Source organism: Megascapheus bottae, chromosome 4 (genome assembly GCF_031878675.1).
Source record: "Megascapheus bottae isolate mThoBot1 chromosome 4, mThoBot2.hap1, whole genome shotgun sequence".
Taxonomy (NCBI): Eukaryota; Metazoa; Chordata; class Mammalia; order Rodentia; family Geomyidae; genus Megascapheus; species Megascapheus bottae.
The window spans coordinates 31,155,750-31,178,839 of NC_143512.1; the positions used below are offsets into that span (position 1 = coordinate 31,155,750).

A 23,090-nucleotide genomic window follows, 5' to 3' on the forward strand; every position below is an offset into this window, starting at 1 on the left:
CAGACAGAAGTGGAATCTGCAGCCTGGTTGCATCAGTTTGCTTGACCAATTCGTGTATGATACTGTTAGTGACTGTCAAAAGGAGTCAAGTTTATTTCAAACAAACACAAAAATGTAGACTAGTTCAGGTGCTACTGAACAGTGTCAGGAAAACATGCATCATCCAGCAAAAATGTAAATGTATCTCCAACAGAGTCCAGTGGCTCAAGCTTGTAATCCTGACTGCTCAGGAGACTGAGATATGAAGGTCATGATTTGAAGCCAGACTAGGCAAGAAAGTCTATGAGACTCTTATCTTCAATTAACCACACAAAAGACAGAAGTAGAACTGTGGCTCCAAGTGGTACAGTGCTGGCCTTGAGTGAAAAAAAAAACAAAGAGAAAGCTCCCAGGCCTTGAGTTCAAGCCCTAGTACAGATAACCCCCTCCCCCAACACACACAAATTAAAACTAAAGAAATAAATACAGTGCTTCCTCCTCTCAGCTCTGATTATTCTCCTGTAAAATTATGGAAACAACTAGGGTGTTTTGAAGAGCACAGGAGGCCTTCATTACGCTCTCTGAATCTCACTGGACAAAACAAGTGCAGTGATTTTTATTTTTTAATTCCCACTGAATTCAGCATAGCTCTGGGACAAATCCATGATAGAGGTCCAATCTCCCCTGGCTTCTGCATGTTTATTCCAGGGTTTTCTGGGAAGACTGCTTTTCCACTCTTCATGAATAGTTCATGTGCTTGTCTCCAGTGGAAACAAAGTGACATTTCTTATTACTGTAGACTGTTGGAAAGTCATCCCAAAGGGAGTGCCTTGAAACAATTAGTCCTCTGTAACTGATTATTTAACAATGTGTATTTCCCAAGAGCTGTTTATCCTCAATAGGAAGCAGCCAAGACTAAATATGTACTGTATCTAGGCAGACACCTGCACTCAACTTCCCTCTACATTCTAAATGAAAATTCTCACTAAAAAAATTAAAAGCTTCCATTTGAAATAGAAAGCATTTTTTTCATGAGCAAAGAAATTCATTCCATTTCTTATGATATCTCAAGGGCTACTTTTATTTCAGAAAAGATGTTTAGTATAAAACTGAAATCCAGTATACATATATCAGCAAGAGACACAAAGAAAGCAAGAGAGAAGGAAGAATGTTCCAATAGAAAGAAGAACAGCAGGCTGGACAAGCGAGTGAGAGGAGGAATTTTGCTGCAAGAAAAAATCACTTATGTATTCAAGGATACTAGAGGCCACCAAAGAACAATTTAGCGAAAGGAAGATGGTGTTTCTTTGAGCCATTTATTTCCTCGCCATTTAGCAGTTTAAGACATGGGCCAAGAATGAAAATGATTTAAACCAACTGATCTTGAAGTGTGAATGTGTGCTCTGTATTTTTAGCTACACATTCCTCTAAAAGAGAAAATGCTCAAAAAGAAAAAAAAAACCAACAAAACCCAACAGGGAGCATCTTAAGACCAGTTGATGCTTGAATAAGGGACAAGTGTAAGGCAGGTGCTGGAGACTGGATGTCATAACTCATGTACCAAGATCATATTCCCCACCCTGTGCAAAATCCTACTCCATGCTAGTGTATGCTGCCTAAAGAGGAACACATTTCAGTGTTTGGAGAGCTGCTTCTGTGTGTAAGAAAACATCCTTTCTACCATCTCCAGAAAGTCCATACCTGTTACAACTGGACTGCCCTCATTACATTCCATGGAATTTCCTACCTATTGCAAAATTGCCAAGCAGAACAATTTTGATAGGGAAAGACTCTTGGAACAAAACCTGATGTAAATGCCACAGGTCAGTTAGAATCTGACTGGTTCAGGTTCAACACAGAAACATATTTTAGAACATAACCATAGCTAGAAGTGATACGTAGCACAACTAATATTGAGTGTGGCGAGGGCTTTGCCTAAATCAGAGTATCAGGACATTCATCCCGGGAACTGCTTGACTAGCCCCAAAACTGCCAGATGTCTGGAGATGCATCGAAGTCTAGTGGCTGGAAGCAGGGATGCATGTAGGATCATCTGGATAGCAGTGGTTTAGCAATGATACGAGTGCTGTAGCAATTGGTAGGACTCAGCTAGTGTCTGCTATAGGAGGCTGGTGGATTATCTACATTCAATGTTACACAAATTGAAGCTTAGGGTCTGTAAGTATTGGTCCAACCTCATGTAGAAATGACAAAATCCAACTCTATTTTTTGCTGGTCCTGGGGCTTGAACTCTGGCCTAGATGCTGTCCCTGAACCTCCTTGTGCTCAAGTTTAACTCTGCCAATTCGAGTCACAGCATCACTCCCTGCTTTTTCTGAGTAGTTTACTGGAGATAAGAGTCTTATGGACTTTCCTGCCTAGGCTAGCTTCGAACCTCAATCTTCAGATTTCAGCTTCCTGAGTAGCTAGGATTACAGACATGAACCACCAGTGCCTGGCTCCAACTCATTTTTTTTTAAAGTACACATGATTAGATTAATGGTACATAGAGGCTTGTGAGTTACTCATGGGCCATATTCAGACATGGTTCCTACAATGCAGTTATGATAAAGAGATGCTGCTAGCAGCTGGACAATGTTCTCGTCAGAAATGGAGTCGATGTACAAGAAGATTCAGAAAGTATGTACAACAGACTGCTATTATTTTGGTTGGCCTAAGCCTTCTCTGTTGGTGAGCAAATCCTTTTAAAAGTTCTTTTCCATGTGGTTTTTATGAGATCAACTTGTCTCTACCACTGGAATCAGCTTATAACCCAGAGCTGTCTAGAGGACCAGTTACAGTTGATCGCTTCCTGGACGGGGTGCGGCCCGAGGGAAGGATTCATCTGCAGGATGTGCTTGATGGGAATTAAGCCAGTTTCCTATTGGAATGGAAAGCTGGTAGGAGGTGAGTGTGGTGGCAGCGACCATACTGTATCCCCTTTCAGACAAGTTAGAGAACCTATGGCCTCTGGAATTGGGATTTTCTAGCCAAGTCACCATGAAACTGCTTTCTCTTTTTTTGAAAAAAAAAAATGGAGTCTCTACTGTGACATAAAAAAAAGCACAGTAAGTGTTCAGATGTGTTCACTTGTTTTAAGCGGGTCACCAGAAAGTAGCAAAAGCCCCATAATCATGGCCATGCTGACATATCATCTAGTGGCTACCCAGTTTAGAAAACAATTCCTGGGAACTAATATAAGGCTGTTTTTTTTTTTAATCTTTGTTCACCTTATCCTTGATAAGCTTAACTTAAGAAATAAATGTAAGTGTACAGATAAGAATTATTTATTAGTTTTACAGAGAATAGTGAGATTACTAAATTCAAGAAATATTAATAGATTTATTTAGAATGATGATTCAATTTCTGTCTCACCTGTGTATTGCACTTACCATGTTACAAAATATTTGTTATTCATTTATTTTCTTTCTCTCTCTCTCTTACTCAAAGTACTGGAGTTTGAACTCAGTGCCTCATGCTTGCTAGTTATCACTTGAGCTATATCCACAGTCCATTTTAACTTTAGTTATATGTTGAATAAGGTCTTGCATTTTTGTTCAGGCCAGCCTTGAATTGTAATCCTCTCAAACCCTACCTCCTGAGTAGCTGGGATAGAGGTGTAAGCCACTGTGTGTATTCTCTCAAATACTCAAATGTATTACAAGCATGATGTTTCTACTTCGACCTTTCAGTGATTAATATCTTTCTGATAATATTTCAAGTTATCAAGACTCCCTTATTTAAAATGTACCAAGTCATAAACACATACATCAAAATATTATAGAAATACATTTTTGTTCCTCAGTTTCATAGGGCATATGTCATCATAGTAATATTTATTTAAAAAAAAACAGGCAGCAATTTCCCCTAGACAAAATATCATAGGCAAGCACAAGGCACATGATGTAATTTTGTAGTCACAGGTGTTGACCAGTAAGGATATGTGAAGGCAAATAAAAACCCAAATAGAGGGCCAGGAGTTTGGCCTAGTGGTAGAGTGCTTGCCTAGCATGCTCGAAGACCTGGGTTCGATTCCTCAGTACCACATACATAGAAAAAAAAGCAGGGAGTGGTGCTGAGGCTCAAGTGGTAGAGGTCTAGCCTTGAGAAAAGTCCAAGGACAGTGCTCAGGCCCTGAGCTCAAGCCCAGGACTGGCAAAAAAAAAGAAAAAAAGAAAAAGAAAAAAAAAAAACAAATAGAACTCATTAGGTTTTCGTAGAACACAGTTGAAAATGCTTACTACTCTCTAAATGCTTAAGTTCAAGACTTGAGGCAGTTTGTCCATGAAAACCCCAGTGACTGCTAGAGAAATGATCATTTCTTAGTGTTTCCTCACAGGCGTTACCTTTAGGTCTGAGTGACTGGTAAGGCACACACTACTGTGCCATGCATCACCAAAGTGGCTGAAAACACTCATGGCTTTAGACTAGCTTACACTCATTAAACAGGAACTTAAAGTAGTTTCAGTTTTCACTTATACTTAGCTTGTAGTAAAGTCCTTACAGAATGAGGGCATATTTTTTTTACACCTTCCAGTAAAATATAGTATTATGCTTAACAATTTTCATTTATTTACAAACTTCTACACAAACATCCATGACCTTCAATGTGCTTCAGCAGGTTACTCAGGCCTCCATTTAATCTTAAGGTTTGGCATTTATTCTCTGATGACTGGCTCCATTACAGACTGAACTCTCATTGTCTTCTCTATAAGCATTCTGCTTCTGTATCCCGTTCCAAAGTGTATAGAGTTATTTTCTTTCAGCCTAGAAAGTATTCCACACTTTTTTCTTGATAGTCCTGGGGTTTGAACTTTGGACCTGGGCACTGTCTGAGCTTTTGTACTAAGGCTAGTGCTTTACTACTTGAACCACAATTTAGCTTTCAGCTTTTCTTTTCATGTTCCATTTATTTTTTTATTGTAATTAATAGAAGGGTTACATTATATTCACCAGATAGATGGTGCATTACTTCACACACATTGATTCCCTTTCTCATATCTTGGTTAATTGAAGATAAGTGTGTCATAGACTTTTCTGCTCTGTCTGGCTTTGAACTTCAATTCTCAGGTCTCAGCCTTTGGAATAGCTATATAGGTATGAACCACCAATGCCTGGCTTCCATATTTTCATTATTGCTGCCCCAAGCTTTCAAACTATTCCTTCCAAAGACAACCTTCCTGCTTGTGGTATCAGGAGAGAAGAAATTAGATGCAAACTCTCTATCTCAGCTCTGATGTAGCATTGCATTCCCACCAGCCATTCCTCTTTCTCTTAGTACAGGAAAGTTCTCTTTAGTCCCTCGAGGATGCCCTCCACTGCTGCTCTTCTTGCCTCCCCGGGCACTTGCCATGGCTACCTTTGGGTCTACATGTGCCAGTTACACCTTTGCTGATTCCTTTCATAGGGAAACAAAACCAGAAAGTGTCCTTTGACCTTTCTTTATTGATCCCCCTCCCACCGGCAAAAGTCAGGTTTGAACTCAGAACCTTGGCTCTACCACCTGAGTCATGCACCTAGTACAGGTTTTTATCCACTGGCTCTTTCTGATAAGAGGTCATGTGTCTGAGTTGAGATCATCATGTCCTTGATGAGATTATAGCATGTACCATCATATTTCGCTTCCCGCTCTAGCAAAGGTCTTTTGGACTTTTCTGCATGGCACGTCTTGAATTGTAATCCTCTTTATCTTCTTTTCAGCCTACCAAGTATTGACTTGTGACTTCCCTCTCATCATGACTCATTAGAAAAAATTACCTCCAAGCTGTGGCTCCTAAATCAGCAGATTTAGCCTCATCTGGAGACTTAGAAGACATGTAAAACTCCAGATTCCATCCACAACTGTCTAAGAAGCTCTGGATGTAGGGCCTAAAGAAATGTGCATTGGATCACGTGGCTCCCAGCTTGCTTCTCGACCATGCTTGATAAAGAAATGTGCATTGGATCACGTGGCTCCCAGCTTGCTTCTCTACCATGCTTGATAAAAGGGTGGACGTTGCTGCTGCTCTGTCCTCTTCCGAGTATTGCTTCTTTGCTGCTAACAATTCAAACCCTTTTCCTGATGCTTTTCCTAACTCGACAATCACTCATTTGTGATTTCTCTCACTAGCACCCTCCCTAGTTATGGAAACATGGCTATAGTTATCAGCATTTCCCAATCCCACCAACTTTGCTTCCGTGACCCTAGGACCCCCCCCCCCAACACCCACCTCTCTCTCTGGTCTCCACTTGGACCAAAGCGGGGCGGGGGGGGGTTGGCACCAGCTCTTCACCCAAGTCATCAACATGTAAGTGATTTTCCCACTTGTATTTTTCATTCTTTCATTTAGCTGCCAGCCAAATGTAATTGATGTTGATTACTGCTGCTCTGAGACCTGTCCCTTCACGAAATGCCACTGTGCCCACTGTCTGCATCATGACAACAGCCTGCCTGATCACGATTGGCCTTCTTTCCAGTCCCCTGCCTCCCCCCACCAGGCCCCCTGCCACACACTTACAGAATGTTCTAACCACTAGGTACAAGCAAGTTATAGCCATTCAAAATGAGAAAAAAATTACCAACTGACAATGTTTTTAAAGGACAAAATAAACAAAAGCCCACACAGCTCTGTGAAGTTTCCTGTGGGTTAAAGGCTGAAGCAAGCCGGGGGCCACCTGCTTTCTCTCTCCTCTTCACCACAGCTTTTCTGATTGCAAAACTTCTCTTCCGCCCTTCAAACCTTCTGCTAATCTAGACAAGATGAGTCACTTTCTTTTCCTGCAGCAGAGCTAGCACTGCTTTCTCTGTCTAGGGTCCCTTCGCTTGCCCCATGCCCTCATGAATAAGCATAGAAGACAGGATGGCTCTGGCAGGAAGAAGGACGTATGTCAAGCCTAACAAGGCCACACCCTCCATGTCCAAAGAAGGCTGAAAGTTACTGCCATACAAGTTCTGTCTTGAAGAAAATTGGACACTCAAGGTTTTCGCGTGACATTTCTCAACTTTTTAAAGTTTGCAGCAACTATCAAAACAAAACAAAACTGTTTCTGTGTGCCACGATACACCTTCCAGGTAAAATAATGTCTGCAGGCTGTTGTTGTAGATGCTGATCTTAATTCTGCTAGGTGCTAGGGAGACAAAGGTGACCAAGACAGGGCCCCTGAACTCATGGCTCACTCTTCATCTCAGCCCATATGAAAGTACAGGCAGGAGGAATAGCAATTACTCGGCTCTCATAATACTCTGTTTACATGTCACATGCATGTCACATATTCATTTGCACACATGTAGTCCCAGGGTTTGAACACAAGGCCTCATGCTTGCATAGTTTGTTTGCTAGCTGGCACTTTACCCCTTAACCACACCTGCAGCCCTGATTTTTGCTTGTGATTGTGCAGAATCTTGAGACTCTTTCTGCCTAGATGACTTTAGACAGATCCCTGGATCTTGGCCTCATGAGCAGATAGACTTACAGACATGAAGGATTACCATCAGTTCTAGCAAAATTGTTTTTGTATGTGTACCAGTCCAGTGACTTGAACTCAGGGTCTGGGCTGATATCCTTGAGCTTTTTGTACTCAAGGCTAGCATTCTACCACTCTAGCCACAGCCTTACTTTTGGGGGTGGTTAATAGGAGATAAGTGTCACAAGGACTTTTATTGCCTATGCTGACTTAGACCTTACCTTTCAGCCTCCTGAGTAGCTAGCCATCAGTGACCAGCTCTAGCAATATTTTTGTGATGAAGTATTGACACCTTTGAATTAGTAGACCTTGGACGGGTAGGGCTTTCTTCTGATGGCACTAGCACATTTCCTAGCAGGTAGTAGATGTTCATCTACATCTTTAGCTACAGAAAGATGCCCATATATCATTGTGCATGAACTTGATTCCAAGGTTTTGATTTTTTCCCCTTCCTAAGGTGATAGTGTGCGTTGATTGGACATGATCACGTAAGCTATGTTCTTACTAAACAAAAAAAGTGTCTCCTAAAGAGCAAATTTTAAAGATGCAGTTGTATTTCAGTTGTATACACAAATCCTAAATGTATGAGTGCATGTAATACATGTACACATACACGTACACATACATATATATACAGATAGGTCACCTCAATGATGGCCAAAAGCATCATCCTTGTACAGATACTTTTTGTGAATTTAAGAAGTCTTTGAAGTCTATGACAGACCTTTCCATTTTGGAAAATAAAGAACATGTCCATTTGTCCTATTTTGTTCATTTTAAGATGCAATTGTTTCCCATTTAACAAAAGCACCACAAGTCAGCTTTTATTTTTGTTACAGTTATATATTTTCAGTTATGATAGCTAAGCATGCTCAAAAAGCTAATTGATGGTAGTTTCTGCTGGACCTAAGGTTGTCTATTCACTCTGTAATAAACCACTCTCCATCAAGCTCTGAGAAGAATGCCTGCCTATCACTGTAGGCTTTAGTCCTCAAATGATCTAATCTACACACAACCATGCTTGCAGTGTGTGCACAGGTCTTGCACAGTTGCCAGCTGCAGAGTTTGCAGACAGGTAGATAGATATTCATAGCTGCTTTGAGAGGTAGGCATTCATAACTATATTGTCAAAAGGAAGGAGAGGGTCTTATGTTTCCCTAATTCATAGGACAAACCAGTGAGAATCCCAGATAAATGTCAGTGGTTAAGATTTTATCTCCTACCATCTTATTTCTAAATCTCCATATGTGTACAAATTCACCTACATATAAACTCTAAGTTCTTTTTACTTTTTTCTTTTCAGTATGGAATTTGAACTCAGGACTTTGTGTTTGCTAAGCAGGCACTCTTATCAATTCAACAACACCCTGGAGCCTCCCGTCCCACTTTATTTTTATAAGTGTGCTGGTTCTGAGGCTTGAACTCAAGGCCTAGGTGCTGCCCCTAAACTTTTATACTCAAGACTACTACACTACCACTGTGTCTAGCTCTACTTCTGGATTTTGGTGGTTAATTGGAGATAAATGTCTCATGTACTTCCCTGCCAGGCTGTCTTCCAGCTCTAGTCTTCAGATCTCTCCTTTTCAGTAACTAGGATCATAGGCCTGAGCCTTTTTTGCTAACCATTTTTTAAACGAAGTGTCTTGTATTTATGTGCAGGAGAGACTGGATCGTGAACTCCTTATCTATGCATCCCACATAAATGGTATGACAGACATATGTCACCACACTCAACTCCATTAGGTTAGGATGGGGGTTCTAGGAACTGTTTGCCCACGTTGGTCTTTAACTATAATCCTCCTATATAGATAGGATTTCAAGTACAAATCACTGAGCCTGGCTTAAGTCTCCATATGGACACTGTTACATTTTTGTATTAATATGATGCATGTTATCAGTAATCAAAGCAAAAGGCTTACCTGCAGACTATTGAAAATGACAAAGAGAACCAACATCCAGAAGTGTCTGTAGGCCATGTGCAGTCCTCCCCAAAGCCATGTCATAGAAATCAGGGCAAAGAGATAGAGAATCAGCGGGATTTCTAAAAACCATAAAGAAAAAAGAAAGATGGTTTAGAGCTTCAGAGCAGGTACATGCACGCGCGCGCATGCGCGCACACACACACACACACACACACACACACACACACACACACACAATTACTTTTGGTTCTTCTCTTACTTTATGACTAAATACTCATCTTAAGACAACAACCTTGAAGATTCTGCTCTTAGCACAAGAGCAGAGAAGGCACCTAGCTGGGTCTGCAGGCTGACCTGTGGTCTGGAGATGGTTAAGACCAGCTCCTCTCCTTGCCTGCCACCTGCTGGAGCAGCTGGGAAGCATCAGGAGAAAACATGGAGTTGGGAGTAGTACAAATCCCATCACAAAATACTGTTCCACTGGAAAATATAGACAGTAGCACACTCTTCAGACTAGCATGTTACAACCAAGAATTTTCAACGCAACACTAATTTGTGTGGGTGATATGGGAATAATACGGTTGCCTTTCTTTTTTGACTAAGAAGACACCAAAATTTGTTGTCAACAGTTCAGAGCTGAGTGAAGTAACCAGTTCAATGTCCTAGTTGCTCTCAAAGTAGTTTTCTCTAGCACCAAGGGTGCTACTACTAATTCCACATCTCTTCCACATTTTCTTTAACTTTCATTTTGGAATACCATTATAGAAATTATGCTATTTATTGCATTGACAAGTTATGCTCAATTTAGAAGGTGAATAAGGTCTTAGTAGCCTGAAATGAAATGCATTTCCAAGCTGTTGGAAAATATTAACAAACATACCCCTGACTTAGGGATATGTCCCTACGTACTCACAACCATCAACACCTCTAAACCTCACAAATCAAGATTTGAACAGCTCAATATAACTTTATCTATGTTTTAATCTTATGTTTGTCTGAAAATTATAGGAAAGTTTCAAATACAGAAGAATAATTATGTCTGGTGTGTGTGTGTGTGTGTGTGTGTGTGTGTGTGTGTGTGTGTGTGTGTATTTCTGGGACTTGAACTCAGGGCCTAAGTGTTGTCCCTTAGCTTTTTGTTTTATCACTTGAACGACAGCTCCATTTCTGGCTATCTGGAGAAAAGAGTCTCATGGACGTTCCTGCCGGAGCTGGGTTCAAACCATAATCCTCAGGTCTCAGCTTCCTGAGTTAGCTAGGATTAAGGAATGGGTCACCACTGCCAGATAGGGGGACTATTTTGTAATGGACAATTTGGAAGCTGCTAATTTGTTTTTTCATTATCTTCTGAGTACTCTGATGTGTGGGTTCTCGAGTAACCTTTTAAAATGTATATATAATATAATAAAATAAAAAAGATAATGGAATATTTCTACTATCCTCAGGCCCAGTTCAATCACTACAACAATGTCCTCAAGTACAGAGAGAGGGAAAATGCTTGCCATTGATGAGAATCTTGTGTGGTATTACTTGGAAATACATAAGTATACTTTTCTCTTTCAAATGTTTGTTTATTTTTATAATAAGGACCTATAGGTTCCTATTTTACTCTACAGAATATTATCCATTACTATTATCATTCATTTGGATGCTTGAAGTGGCCCACATGGGTTCAAGAGTGTCTCTGGGGGGTTTGGGGGGGGAGGGAAAGGGGTACCAAGACATGTGAAAGGGTATCAACGTAGGTGAATTAATGCACCTTCTATCTGGCAAATATCATGTAACCCTTTTACTAATTACAATAAAAAAATTTAAAAAAAGACTGTCTCTGATAATGTCTTTAGTATTCTATTAGTACTTATATGCTTATTGGCCAGAGATGATCTTATTTCTTTGATGGGAAGTAGAATGGTGTTTAGAAATCATAATCTGTGGCTAAGTATGGCAATTGCTTTTTGCACTTTTTAAAAAATTCTTGCACCCCAGTGCTAACAAAAATACATGGCTATGTGCATACACACACACACACACACACACACACACACACACACACACACACACTAACATTTACAGCTTTAGTAGCCCCTTCTTATCCTTAGAGGATATATTCTAACAATCTCAATACAAATGAAAAGCAAAGTATATGTACATATATAAACACATGTGTGTGTTTGTATACACACACACAAAATAGAGTATGCTTTTATATGTTAAAAAGAAACTTATTTCTAGAAATTTTATGCAAAGAAAGGATCAGAAATCCCTGATACTTTTTTCCTCTGAAATTAGAAATAGTCTAAACTGTGCTCAGAAAGTTCAAAGATTAAATATCAACTCTGGCAATTTCATTCTATACTTACACCATGTAGGTACAGATTTCCATTTGTATTGTGTAGAATATGATAGAACAGGCCTGTTTTATACCAACAAGACTGGTCACCACAATCTAGTCTCAATGCTCTTGTAAGTATCTCCAGCAAACCAGGTACGGTGTACCCATAGATCTTGTTGGAAAAGCCAACAGTGCCTTTTGGTACTGATGAGAAATACTCATGGCACATATTCTGGACCTCTGCAGAAAAGTGTGATACCTTTGCACTTTAGAAACTTTGCATGAAAGAAAGTTCATCATCAATAGCTCAGTATACTCAAAAATGTACTGGTGTTCTGGCAGTGAAACAGTAATGTTATTTCAAAGAGAAGAAATAGATCCAGCAGCATAACTTGATGTTTTAGGCCTAAAGCTTGTAAAACTTAGAAATTTTTGTAACAAATTAAAAAAATTCCCCAAACCATCATCTGGTTACTTGATTGTAGAAGGCAGGCATGTAAAGGAGAAGCTCTGAAACTTAAAAACTTCACCAATGTTATGGACTGAACATGAAATGTCTGTGATCTTGTGGGTTGAAACTGTGGTACTCAGCTGGTAAGACTAATTTGAAGGTTGTGAGAACTTGAGGAGGTGGGCCTGCTTGGAGGAAGTAGGACCTAGTGCCATGCCTTTGAAAGGTCTACCTGGTCTCTAATGCCTATTCACTCACTGCTTCTGGTCCACCATGAGGCTAGCAGCCTCCCCTTCTAGTCAACTCTGTGGTCATAATGTGTTTCCTCACATGGCCTCAGCACCACTGGAGGCCTATGATACATTCTGTAACGATGAGTCGAAATGGATCTTTTCTCCCTTTAGGTTATTTGTGATAGGTGTTTGTCATAATGATGCAAAGTATCAGTACATCAACTAGGTTAATTGTTAATCTCCTTCTTACAAGTTATCTCTTACCTTTCGGAGCTTAGCGAAAGGAAAAGGGGTGCAGGGAGGGAGTGATGGCAGTAAAAGTTGGGAAGGAGCATATTGTTAATTAGTTACAGGAATTACATTTGGCAAATTGAAAGTTAATATTCCATGGAATGAAAGTCACCTCAGTTTCCTATATTGAAAGCTGCACTTTTCTGGCTATCTCCATCACCTTACCCATTCCTTTAAGAAGGCATGGCCAGGGGCCAAAGAAAAACCAGGGCCAGGCAAAACGAGAAAGTAAAAACCAAGCACGAAATATTCTCTCATGTGTGAACATCAAACCTTGATCTGAGAAATGACAGCCAATCAACAAGGTTCACAAATTTTCAATCAAAAGGTATAAAACCTATCCCAATCCCATCTCAGCATGCTGTATGCCCTTGTCTAGCTATCTGTTGTTATCCTCACTTTCCTTGATAAATGCTTCCAATCTTTAACTCCCAAATCCACAAAGTTGCTTTTTATTTTTATTTTTTTTGTTCACACTTGGTGAAATAATAGCTACACCGTTGTTGTATATAAGCCAATGTTTATTGAAGAAGATACTTATCATTGGTAATTTTAGAGACAAACTATATTTTAGGGATGGAGTAGTGAATATAGAATAATTCCAATGTCTAGATAAACTGCTAACAAGGTGATAAAAGATGTGTAACATCATTAGGTATTAGGGAAATGAAAATAAAAAGAGAAGGGGAAGAGAGGGGGTTGGGGGAGAAGAACCAGGGGTTAGGTTTAACCTTAGGAAGAACACAACTCTGATGGCTTGCTTCCTTCAGCTAAGTCCTGCCTTCCCAAGTTTCTACCATGACTAAAAATATCACCACAAACTGGGAGACCTAGAATCCCACTCAGGGGTCTGTGGAGGGCATTCCATACTTAACCTATGACACAGTCTTGATGGGCGTGAAGTGGTAGCTTGTCCTGATTTTTATTTATATTTCTCTGATACCTAATGATGTTGAACATCTTTTTTTTTAATCAGATGATTAGCAGTTTGCATACATTATTTTCAACAATGTTTATGCAAATCTCTTGTCCATTTTAAAATTGGATTGTTTGTTATAGAGTAGACCTTCTGCATGTCTTCTGGGCAGTATAATCTACCTATAGAAACCCTTATTTCTTACAAAATCCATATAACGAGTGATTATTGTCCTCTCATGTTATCTCTCATCTCTTTTGCTGTCCCTTGGTTATCTCATATTGTTACATACAGTATTTCACCTGGTTATCTGATATATTGTATATATGTGTATTTGGTTATTTGAAGTTGGATAGGGAAGGGAGGAAAGCAAGATGAGGGGTGGGGTGAAGAAAGGATATTAATGTATGTGAAGTAATGCACTTTTTATCTGGTGACTATAATGTAACCCTCCTATTAATTACAATAAAAAATATATGAAAAAAAGAAACCCTATTTCTTGAGCCCAATACTGTGTTTCCATAAAAATTAAAAAAAAAAGAAGCTACCACTTCACGCCCAGAAAGATGGTATTCTAGGTTAAATATGCAATGTTGAACCCTTTGATCATGAGCAAAAATGACTCATCTTTTAAGGAGTTTTTGTCCCAGCTGTGCAAAAGTAACTTATGGATGACTCTTAAATTATATATCCAATAAACAGTAAGTGTTGGTAAGATGGAGAAAAAATTCAGCACCGATAGGAAACAAAATGGTATAGCTTCTGTAGAGCACAACCTTGAGGATCTCCAAAAGGTAAAAACAGAGCTGCTATAGGCTTTATCAGTTTTCCTCCTAGTTATGTACCCCAATGAACCAAAAGTTGCAAATGACGACGATAACAGTCCACCAGTGGTCACAGCAGCATCACTTACCTCCCAGAAGGAAATAATCCAAGGTCCAAGCTTAAATATATAAGCAATGCATGGAATCTGTGTACAGTGTACTATTTCAGTGCAATGATAGAGAGTTATGAATGAGATTAGTGTTCTTGTTTAAGAGGAGAGACAGAGAGTGAAAGAGAGAGACAGGGAGAGAGGAAAAGGGAAAGAGAGAGAGAGAGAGAGAGAGAGAGAGAGAGAGAGAGAGAGAGAGAGAGAGAGAGAGAGAGAGAGAGAGAGAGAGAAGAGGGAGGGAGGTGGGGAGAGCTGCATTGTGCCTTCTACTATGAGGATACAGAATAAAAATATGTCTAAGAACCAGAAAGTGGGAGTCTAAGAAAACACCAAACACCAAAACGTTGGCATCTTGGCCTTGAACTTCTTGGCTGCCAGAAGCAGGATAGATTTTTGGTGGTTTTAAGTCTGTGGTATTTTCTGATAGCAATTCAAATAAACTAGGACACTTAGGTTTAAAAGAAGGCTAGCTTAGTAAGCAGAAGCTCCTAAGCTGAAATCCCTTATGACTAAAAGAAAACAAAAAATCAGCCCAACCCCAAACAAAGAACAAACAGAAAAGAAAAGAGAAAACCCTTTGCTAAGTCAAGCATGTCTTAAGATGAAGTTTTACAATAGGGAGGGGGGAAAATCAATGATCTGTGGTTGCAGTGGCTCACACCTGTAATCCTAGCTACTCAAGAGATTGAGAGCTGAGGATCCTGGCTCAAAGCCAGTCTGGGCACTGAAGACCCTGAGACGCTTATCTCCAATGAACTACTAGGAAGTGGCACTGTGGCTCAAGAGATAGTGTGATAGCCTTAAGCCGAAGAGCTCAGGAACAGAGTCCAAGCCCAGAGTCCAAGCCCCACAATTCACCAAAAAAAAAAAAAAAAAAAAAAATCATCAAAGCTCTTCAGTACTTAACCATGAACCTCTAATGTGAAAACATTTGGGTGGAAATTACTTGGAGAAAGGAGTAGCAATCTTGGTCGTGATAGGAACTTGGGGAGGTAGGACTTAGGTGGAGGAAGTGAGCCATTTGAGGTGAGTTCTTTGAAAGGATAAACTTGTTCCCTGGTTCCTTCCTCTTTCCATTCAGTACCAGTGTCATGAAGGAAGCTTACTTGAGGAATTAGATTCCATTGGTAATATAGCATGCTTTTACTATTTATTTTTAGTGGAAACCATGATTTTATTTATTTATTTATTTATTGGCTAGTCCTGGGGTTTGAGCTCAGGGCCTGAGCACTTTCCTTGGACTTTCTCAAGGCTAGTGCTCTACAACTAGAGCCACAGCACCACTTCCAGCTTTTTTCTATGTATGTGGTACTGAGGAATTGAACCTGGGTCTTCATGCATGCTAGGCAAGCACTTGTTATAGGTCAAACTCCCAGCCCCTCCCCACCTTTTTTTTTTTTTTTAAAAAAAAAGAAAACCAAATACTGTGTTATCGGCTTTCTTTGTCATTGAAGCTCATCAATACCCCAGGGACAAGAACAATGACTCTAGTACATACCACACTTCAGTGACTGGAGGCTGACATTTATGCTGTTTACAACCTTCTGAAGAATTTGCTTTAATTTTTCCTTACTGACCTCCACATTCTAACAACTTGGGTTGCACTTGTCAGTGCAAAACAAAAAAACACAAATGTCAAATGGAATGATTAAACCTGTTATTTTCACATTACCAAAAACCAAAAAAAAAAGGCAAAAGAAAATATGGGTCTTTATTCTGAAATGTGTGAAGAAAACTTAGAGGCAAGTCGTATCAGCAATCGCACCCACTTCTTGCTGCGAAAATACCAAATTGTGCCCCCAAGCTTTCCCAACAGGTAGGCATTAATCACGCAGTGCATAAGCAAACACACAGGACAGCGAAGCCTCAAGGAAAGTGTACCACACATGGCTGGTCAGCAAGGCTGGAATAGGCATCTACAAAGCCTGTGGATTAGGCCTGTTTGAAGGAAACCCTACAGTCTGTTTGGGTAGCTTATTTTGCTGATCTTTGTTCACGTGTCTTGTTTATGGTCCCAATTTAGGTGAGTTTTGTTTGCTTTTACTTCCAATGTTGAAGAAGTTCCATCACATTAAAATTGTCATGGAAAACTATAGGGCCAATCGATTTAAAACAGATCTGTCAACATCTTTGGTTCCATCATGTTGATATTTATCACATCATCCTGGGGACATACACGATTGCCAGTATAAGCAGATAGCCACAGGCAGCCAGTGAGAAGCCTATGAGAAGCAAATGTGTCTGCCTGGCACGTATCAAATGCTTTCACAGGTTACATACAAGCCACAGGCTGGGTGTCCTCCATTCTTGGAGAGATAGAACAAAAATGGGAAGAAAACTGAAAGGCTTCTATTTGCTTGACTGGCTGAGCGTGCATCTGGATTTTCTCCAGACCTCTAACATTCCTAATTCTCAGGTCTTTAAAGGTGGGAATCCACTCTCTATTTACTGTTGGCTCCCAACTCTTTGAAGTGCTAGTGATTTATCAGCCAATACATTATAGTAAGATTCTTGGTATATTCCTATGTGTATATATATCTATACATATTATCTGTATAATTTATGTCTATGATTTTCTATTGGTTGTTTCTCTGGAAACACCTTAATATGTAATGTATACTTGTGCACCCTCTGTAAGCTCCTACAAGCCAATAACCTCCCCAAACCACTATCTCAGGAATATTCACCTAAGCCTTGCTCATTGTTATATGTTGTAATAAATAAATAAAAGTCAAATTCTAGTGTCAAGTGTTTGCAGGACTACAGTGATGTGTTACAGTTACAAGCAAAAGTAAGAGCTAAACTTGTATGCCCAGTGTTTCTCTCCCCTTAGAAACACAGCAAAGGCATAGAAGGAGATACGGGCTATGCTGCAGGGCCAGGAACTGCTGGAACACAGACACTTGACAAAAACTTCAGGGTTGTGACTTTCAGACAAAGCTGCCTATGAGTGACATTCCTATGGACAATGACACTTTCCTGGGGCTGCCTTTCAATAGAAGGAAAAAAGAGGGAGAGAGGAAAAAATGTGACTGAAGCATGGGCCATTTGCCAGAATCAGCTCACGCTTATCCAATTTCCATAAACATGTCAATTGCAGGACCATGAAGGAGCCAGATCTGCTCTGGAGTCCTGATCAGAGAACCAAATCATAGAAAGAAATACATTTTATAATGTGAACTACGCACTCAAACTCTCAAAAGAAAAGTATTAAACGGATTAACACAGGAACTATCTATTTTTGCCCAAGATAGATTCTTTTCTATTCTGTGCTTACTGTATCGTCATTTTCCATCCATCTTATTTCACTGAAAGTAAGTTGGCAAGGTGATATGGGCCAGACTTATATTCCATAGTTTGTAAAGCTTGGTTTCAGAAGTAACTTAAGTAGTTTTAGGGGACGTCAACTGTGAAGGAAGGGATGGCAAAGAACTGGCTAGAGATCCACCTGTACTACTCAGAGTGGCTCTTGAGTGGAGGCTGCTCATCCACTCTGACATAAATCTTCTGTGGTCCTTGTTGATGTGGGAAGGATAGAAGTCTAATTTGGAAGGAACTGTGCAGGTGAGCCACTGAACACAGGATTGTCAGCACCGCTCTACTGAATATTTCATAGGAAGAAGGTGAGCCAATTATCTGTGAAATCTCAAGGTCTCTGAAGCTTAAATTATGCTTTATCCATATCTGACTTAGGTCTCTCCTGAACGGTAAAGGACAGTATGGTGTCAGGCCTACTCTGAGTGTGATTTATTGGGATCGGAAAAAAAATGTTGAAAGCCTAGAATTATGGTCTCGCCTTGCAAAAGCTATATATAATTTTCAATTTGTAGGCTATAATTTTGAATCTAAGGAAAATAACCAAGTTAGATGAGACATACTCACATGGACTTTGCCAGGACTGTTATTAGAGCAGTTCTATTTGAACCACGTACTTCAAAGTTGTCAGATAAAATTCTCCTAGTGGAGGTGGGTATTGGTGTGGGGGTTGCAGTGGGGAGATCTCAGTGAAGCCTGTGATTCTTAAAGGAAGAGTTAAAGTATCTGTGTTCTTTCTGAGGGAAAACATGTCTTAAAACTGTGAGAAAGTTAAATTATCATTTAGGTCCACAGCTGACATAATAATTTTCTACACACTTATAAATGCTTCATAGAATGAAATTATAACAGTTTTTTAAAAATCAAGATGAAAGTTTTAAAACAAACATGAAATCATTCAACTAACAGATAAAGGACCTCCTTAACTAGTTTTAAAATTATTTCAAGGAGCCCAGAAACTATCCCCGCCCTGGAAAGGGGCATGTGCACATGTGCGTGTGTGTGCATGCAAGTACACACACACACACACACACACACACACACACACACTGTGTGTATGTGTGCTAATCCCAGGGTTTGAACTCATGTCTAAGTTTAATTCTTTCCCTCTCTCTCTCTCTCTCTCCCCTCCCTCCCTCCCCCGCCCTCTCTCTTTCTCTCTTTCTTCCTTTCTCTCTTTGCTGAAGGTTAGTGCTTAATACTTGAGCTACAGCTCTACTTCCAGTTCTTTGGTGGTCAACTGGAGATAAGATAGTCACAGATTTTTCTTCCTGCCTGCCTGGGCTGACTTCAACCAGAGCTCAGCCTTCCAAGGATTACACAGAATCACTGGCTACCACTGTGCATTTGCATTTAGAAATCTTATTAGATGGGCTTACAATTTGTACAAATAAATTTACTCTTTTACTTTGTTTGCTTTTTTTTTTTTTTTGCTATTAGTACCGGGTTAAATTGTACAGGTATTTTTTTCGAGGACATCAAAAAGCAGACATTAGTATTTATACTGGTTCAGATTTAGCACTGAAATCTCTAGCTAATTCTGACCCAGTGGCTCAGAAAAATTCACCCTAAAGATAACTGTACTCAAAAAATATTTTTACAAGGTGTCAAATATGCGAGTCCCCAGAACTATTTCCTGGTACATCCTCCATCTGAATAAATGCCAGATTCACTGCCAAGATTATTCTTTTATTTGATTCTCTGGCCATGATGACATTAAACTTTGATACAAATTAAGATTTTACTGGGAATTTTTCACTTCCTTCACCATGTCATTATGGTAAAATATCTCCTTGCATTAAATCCTTAGTTTCTTTGTCAGTGTGAATAATTGGAACTCTTCTCCAGTAAGTTAATAGAGTTTCAGAGCATTGCTGCCTGCTCTTAGATTTACTGTTACATTTACTGAAAATTTTGGTGTGTCGCCTACTCTCCGCTGTTAGTTATATTTGTAATAATATACTATAAAGTATGTAGAAAAGGAATGCCAAACACACATACAGAGATGTTCTCAGGAATATACAATGATAACTGACCACAAAGCAGCTTGATATCTGTGTTATACAAAGTCCTATCATTATTCATTTAAACAATGGTGCCACATCCACAGGTGTGGCAGAGAACTTTATGCACATACAGGGAACTAGTATCTTGTTTCTCATTTTAATAACAAGTCTACAGAGAAGCCAAGTAAATGATTATGTTAAGACAGAAAGGCAAAGAAAGCTGTAAAACAAGCCAAAACAAGCTAATCACAACTTGATCAAATGTGGTCAAGTTTGCACCACTAAAACATTATTCCTTAATATGCCAGTCTCATTTTTATGAGATTTTTTTTTAAATTCTAGCCTTTTCCAGGTCTCCTTTCTTCCCTTTTCATGGTAAGATTGGTTCACAGATATCTCATATTATTAGAAAATATCAGATAGATGCTACAGCCTATTTTTGGCCTACTTTGAAAATGCTGTTTCTGGTCTACATTTTTATTTGTTTAAAGGTTAGAATATTTGTATTTTCTTTAAGTATCAACAGGGTTAACATTAGTAGGGAAAACAAATGAATGAAAAATGGTAATAAAATACTTGGTGATTGAATTTTACAAACATGACATGGAGCTATTTAATTTCATTAAAAATTTTTCAGTGTTAGTGTTTGGACACAAAGTCTTGTACTTGCTAGATAGGGCCTCTCACATTTGGGTCACATCTAAGTTCTTCCTTGTTTTAGTTATTTTAATCACCAGAAATGAAAAATTCAACAAGCAAAGTAAGTTTAGCTGTGCTCCATTTGGACTTACACTGGTCAGGAATCAACTCACTTGTAGGTAACAGTGGCTGAGGGTTATAAAAACTTTCTTTACGGAAGCAGATGATGTGAAAGACAGGGTCAATTTTGCTTTTCAAACTTCATCAGCATGGAATAAGGATACATAAGAGTCCAAGATGATCAGTCTTAAGACAGTATGTACAGATGATGTGAGATAGCACTCAGGTGCTCTGGACTGAATTGTGCTTCCCACCCTTCCAATTCCTATGTTGAGACCCTGAATTTCATGTCATAGTATTTGAAAGTGAGGTTCCAGACATAATTAGGTCATGAACAAGAGAAACAGTAGCAATCCCTCTCTTTACTAGAAGGTATAAAGCAAGGCTTCCCTAGGCCTTGAATTGCTGACATCTTCTTATCAAGCTTCCAGTCCCTAGAACTGTGACAAATAAATGTGGGCTGTTTATGACTCAGCCAGATGGGCGCTGGCGGCTCAGACCTGTAATCCTAGTTACTCAGGAGGCTGAGATCTGAGGATCACATTCAAAACTAGCCTAGGCATTAAAGTCCATGAGACTCTTATCTCTAATGAGCCACCAGAAAACCAGAAGTGGCTATGGCTCAAAGTGGTAGAGAGCTAGCCTTGAGCTGAACTGCTCAAGGACAGCACGTAGGCCCAGAGTTCAAGCCCCACAACTGACAAAAAAAAAAAAGAACCATAGCCAGAGCTGACTAACACACACTATGTTTATAATTAATCTAAATACTGACACAAAAGACTTTCTATATTAAATTCTCAGCAAAGTGCCTGGTAAGCATATGGTAAATCATAGCTGATAGAGGTGATGATAAAGACGATTATGATGATATTGGTAAAGAAAATTTCTCTCACTTTGTACAATTAATATGTACTAATAGGGCTGGGTGTGGTGCATATACCTATAATCCCAGCTACTCATCAGAAATAGGAGGATTACAGTTTGAGGCTAGCCTGAGAAGTTTTCACACTGTTACTGCAATATATACAGTTATTTGTTTATTTGAAAAGGGAGGGTAAGGGAAAAACAAGATGAATGGGAGGGGGTGGGGGAGGGAAATGGGAGAAAAATATGGGAAGGGGTAAAAATGTTCAAGGATTAATGTACCTATTACCTGATGAATGTAACTGCAATCCCTGTATATATCACTACCACCACAACAACAAAAGTAAAGTGGAAAGTGGCTCTGTGGCTTAGTGGTAGAACACTAGCCTTGAGTTGAGAGCTTAGGGACAGTGCCTAGATCCAGAGTTCAAGTTCCACAACTGACAAAATACATAAATAAAAATAATAAAAGCAAAGTGGAAGTACAGGAACACAGGATATGGCTTAAGCTGCAGAGGCATAGCAAACCTAAGGCTATAGGGTAGCAGAGACAGAGGGACAGAGATAGACATAGACATAGAGACACATAGACACAGAGAAAGAGATTCAGAGAAACAAGGAAATTGGGTTTTTAAGCTTTCAAGCCTGAAGTTTTATTCTTTACTTTTTCCTTGGGTGTGTAGAGCTTTAGGAGTCTTGTGTTGTATTGTTCTCAGAGGTGTTTTTGTTGTGGTTAGGAGATGGAATCTAGTTTATTCTCTATGCTGTACCACTGAGTTAAATCTCCAACCCTGTTGTGGAAGTTTGTTCTGAAGAAAGAGAAGCAGCCATCTCAACATCAGGAGATCTGAAGCATCCTGAGCCCAATTTTTACACAGACAGCTTCATCAAGTCTAATTTGCATCTGCAGGATACTCAAACCTGTTTGGGGGATTTTTGTATCAAAATGATTTATAATCATCCGTATCCTCTTTTTATTTAAATTAATTTTCTTCCCTTGGTTTGTGAATCATTCTTCACCTAAGAACTGCCCAATGAGTCAGAAAGGACTCAGCAAATTCAAATGAGTCTAAAAGGAGAGACAAGCTAACCATTGCTCAAGATCAAAACCAAAATTACAGGCTTTGTTTAAAAGGCTCTTTGAGACACTGAAATTTAGCTCAGAACACTTTAGTACACCTTCATCATGAGTCATTGTGGTGGCATATCAACTCCCTGGAGGAGGCTGGTGAATCTTCATCAGAATCACTGATGCTCAAAAGCTCCATTCTTATGAATCCAGGCAGCCAGGCCACTCCAAAGCCATGTTTTCTTGCTGTCTCAGGTGGCACTCAGGAGAGCAAGTGAACCAGCTACAGATGGAGCAGAAAAGCTATGGGACAGTGCAGAATATATATTTCACACAAAATATGGGATGTAAGAGACTGATACGTGAATTTATCAGGATCAAAAAATCAATGTTATGAAGGAGAGTATGGTCAAATTTATGCAATCTATAATGGAAGTGATTGACTCTAGAAATTAAAGAAGACTGAACCTAGGCAGGTACAAGCTATCAGTTGTGGGACCTTTCAGTTCCTATTTTGCTTCCACAGCCCTAGAGACATTCCCACTTCCTCTTGTTTCTGGCTCCAGGAAACACTGA

The 23,090-nt window shown here is 39.5% G+C and overlaps 1 protein-coding gene across 1 annotated transcript in view; it reads right to left on the reverse strand.

Moving 5' to 3' along the window:
• Adgrv1 (adhesion G protein-coupled receptor V1) overlaps positions 1-23,090 on the reverse strand; it is a 440,726-nt gene that overhangs the window by 47,966 nt on the left and 369,670 nt on the right. The window contains exon 87 of the mRNA XM_090331049.1: positions 9,342-9,463. Coding sequence (XP_090187175.1) covers positions 9,342-9,463 — 122 coding nt within the window. The remainder of the gene's footprint in view (positions 1-9,341; positions 9,464-23,090) is intronic.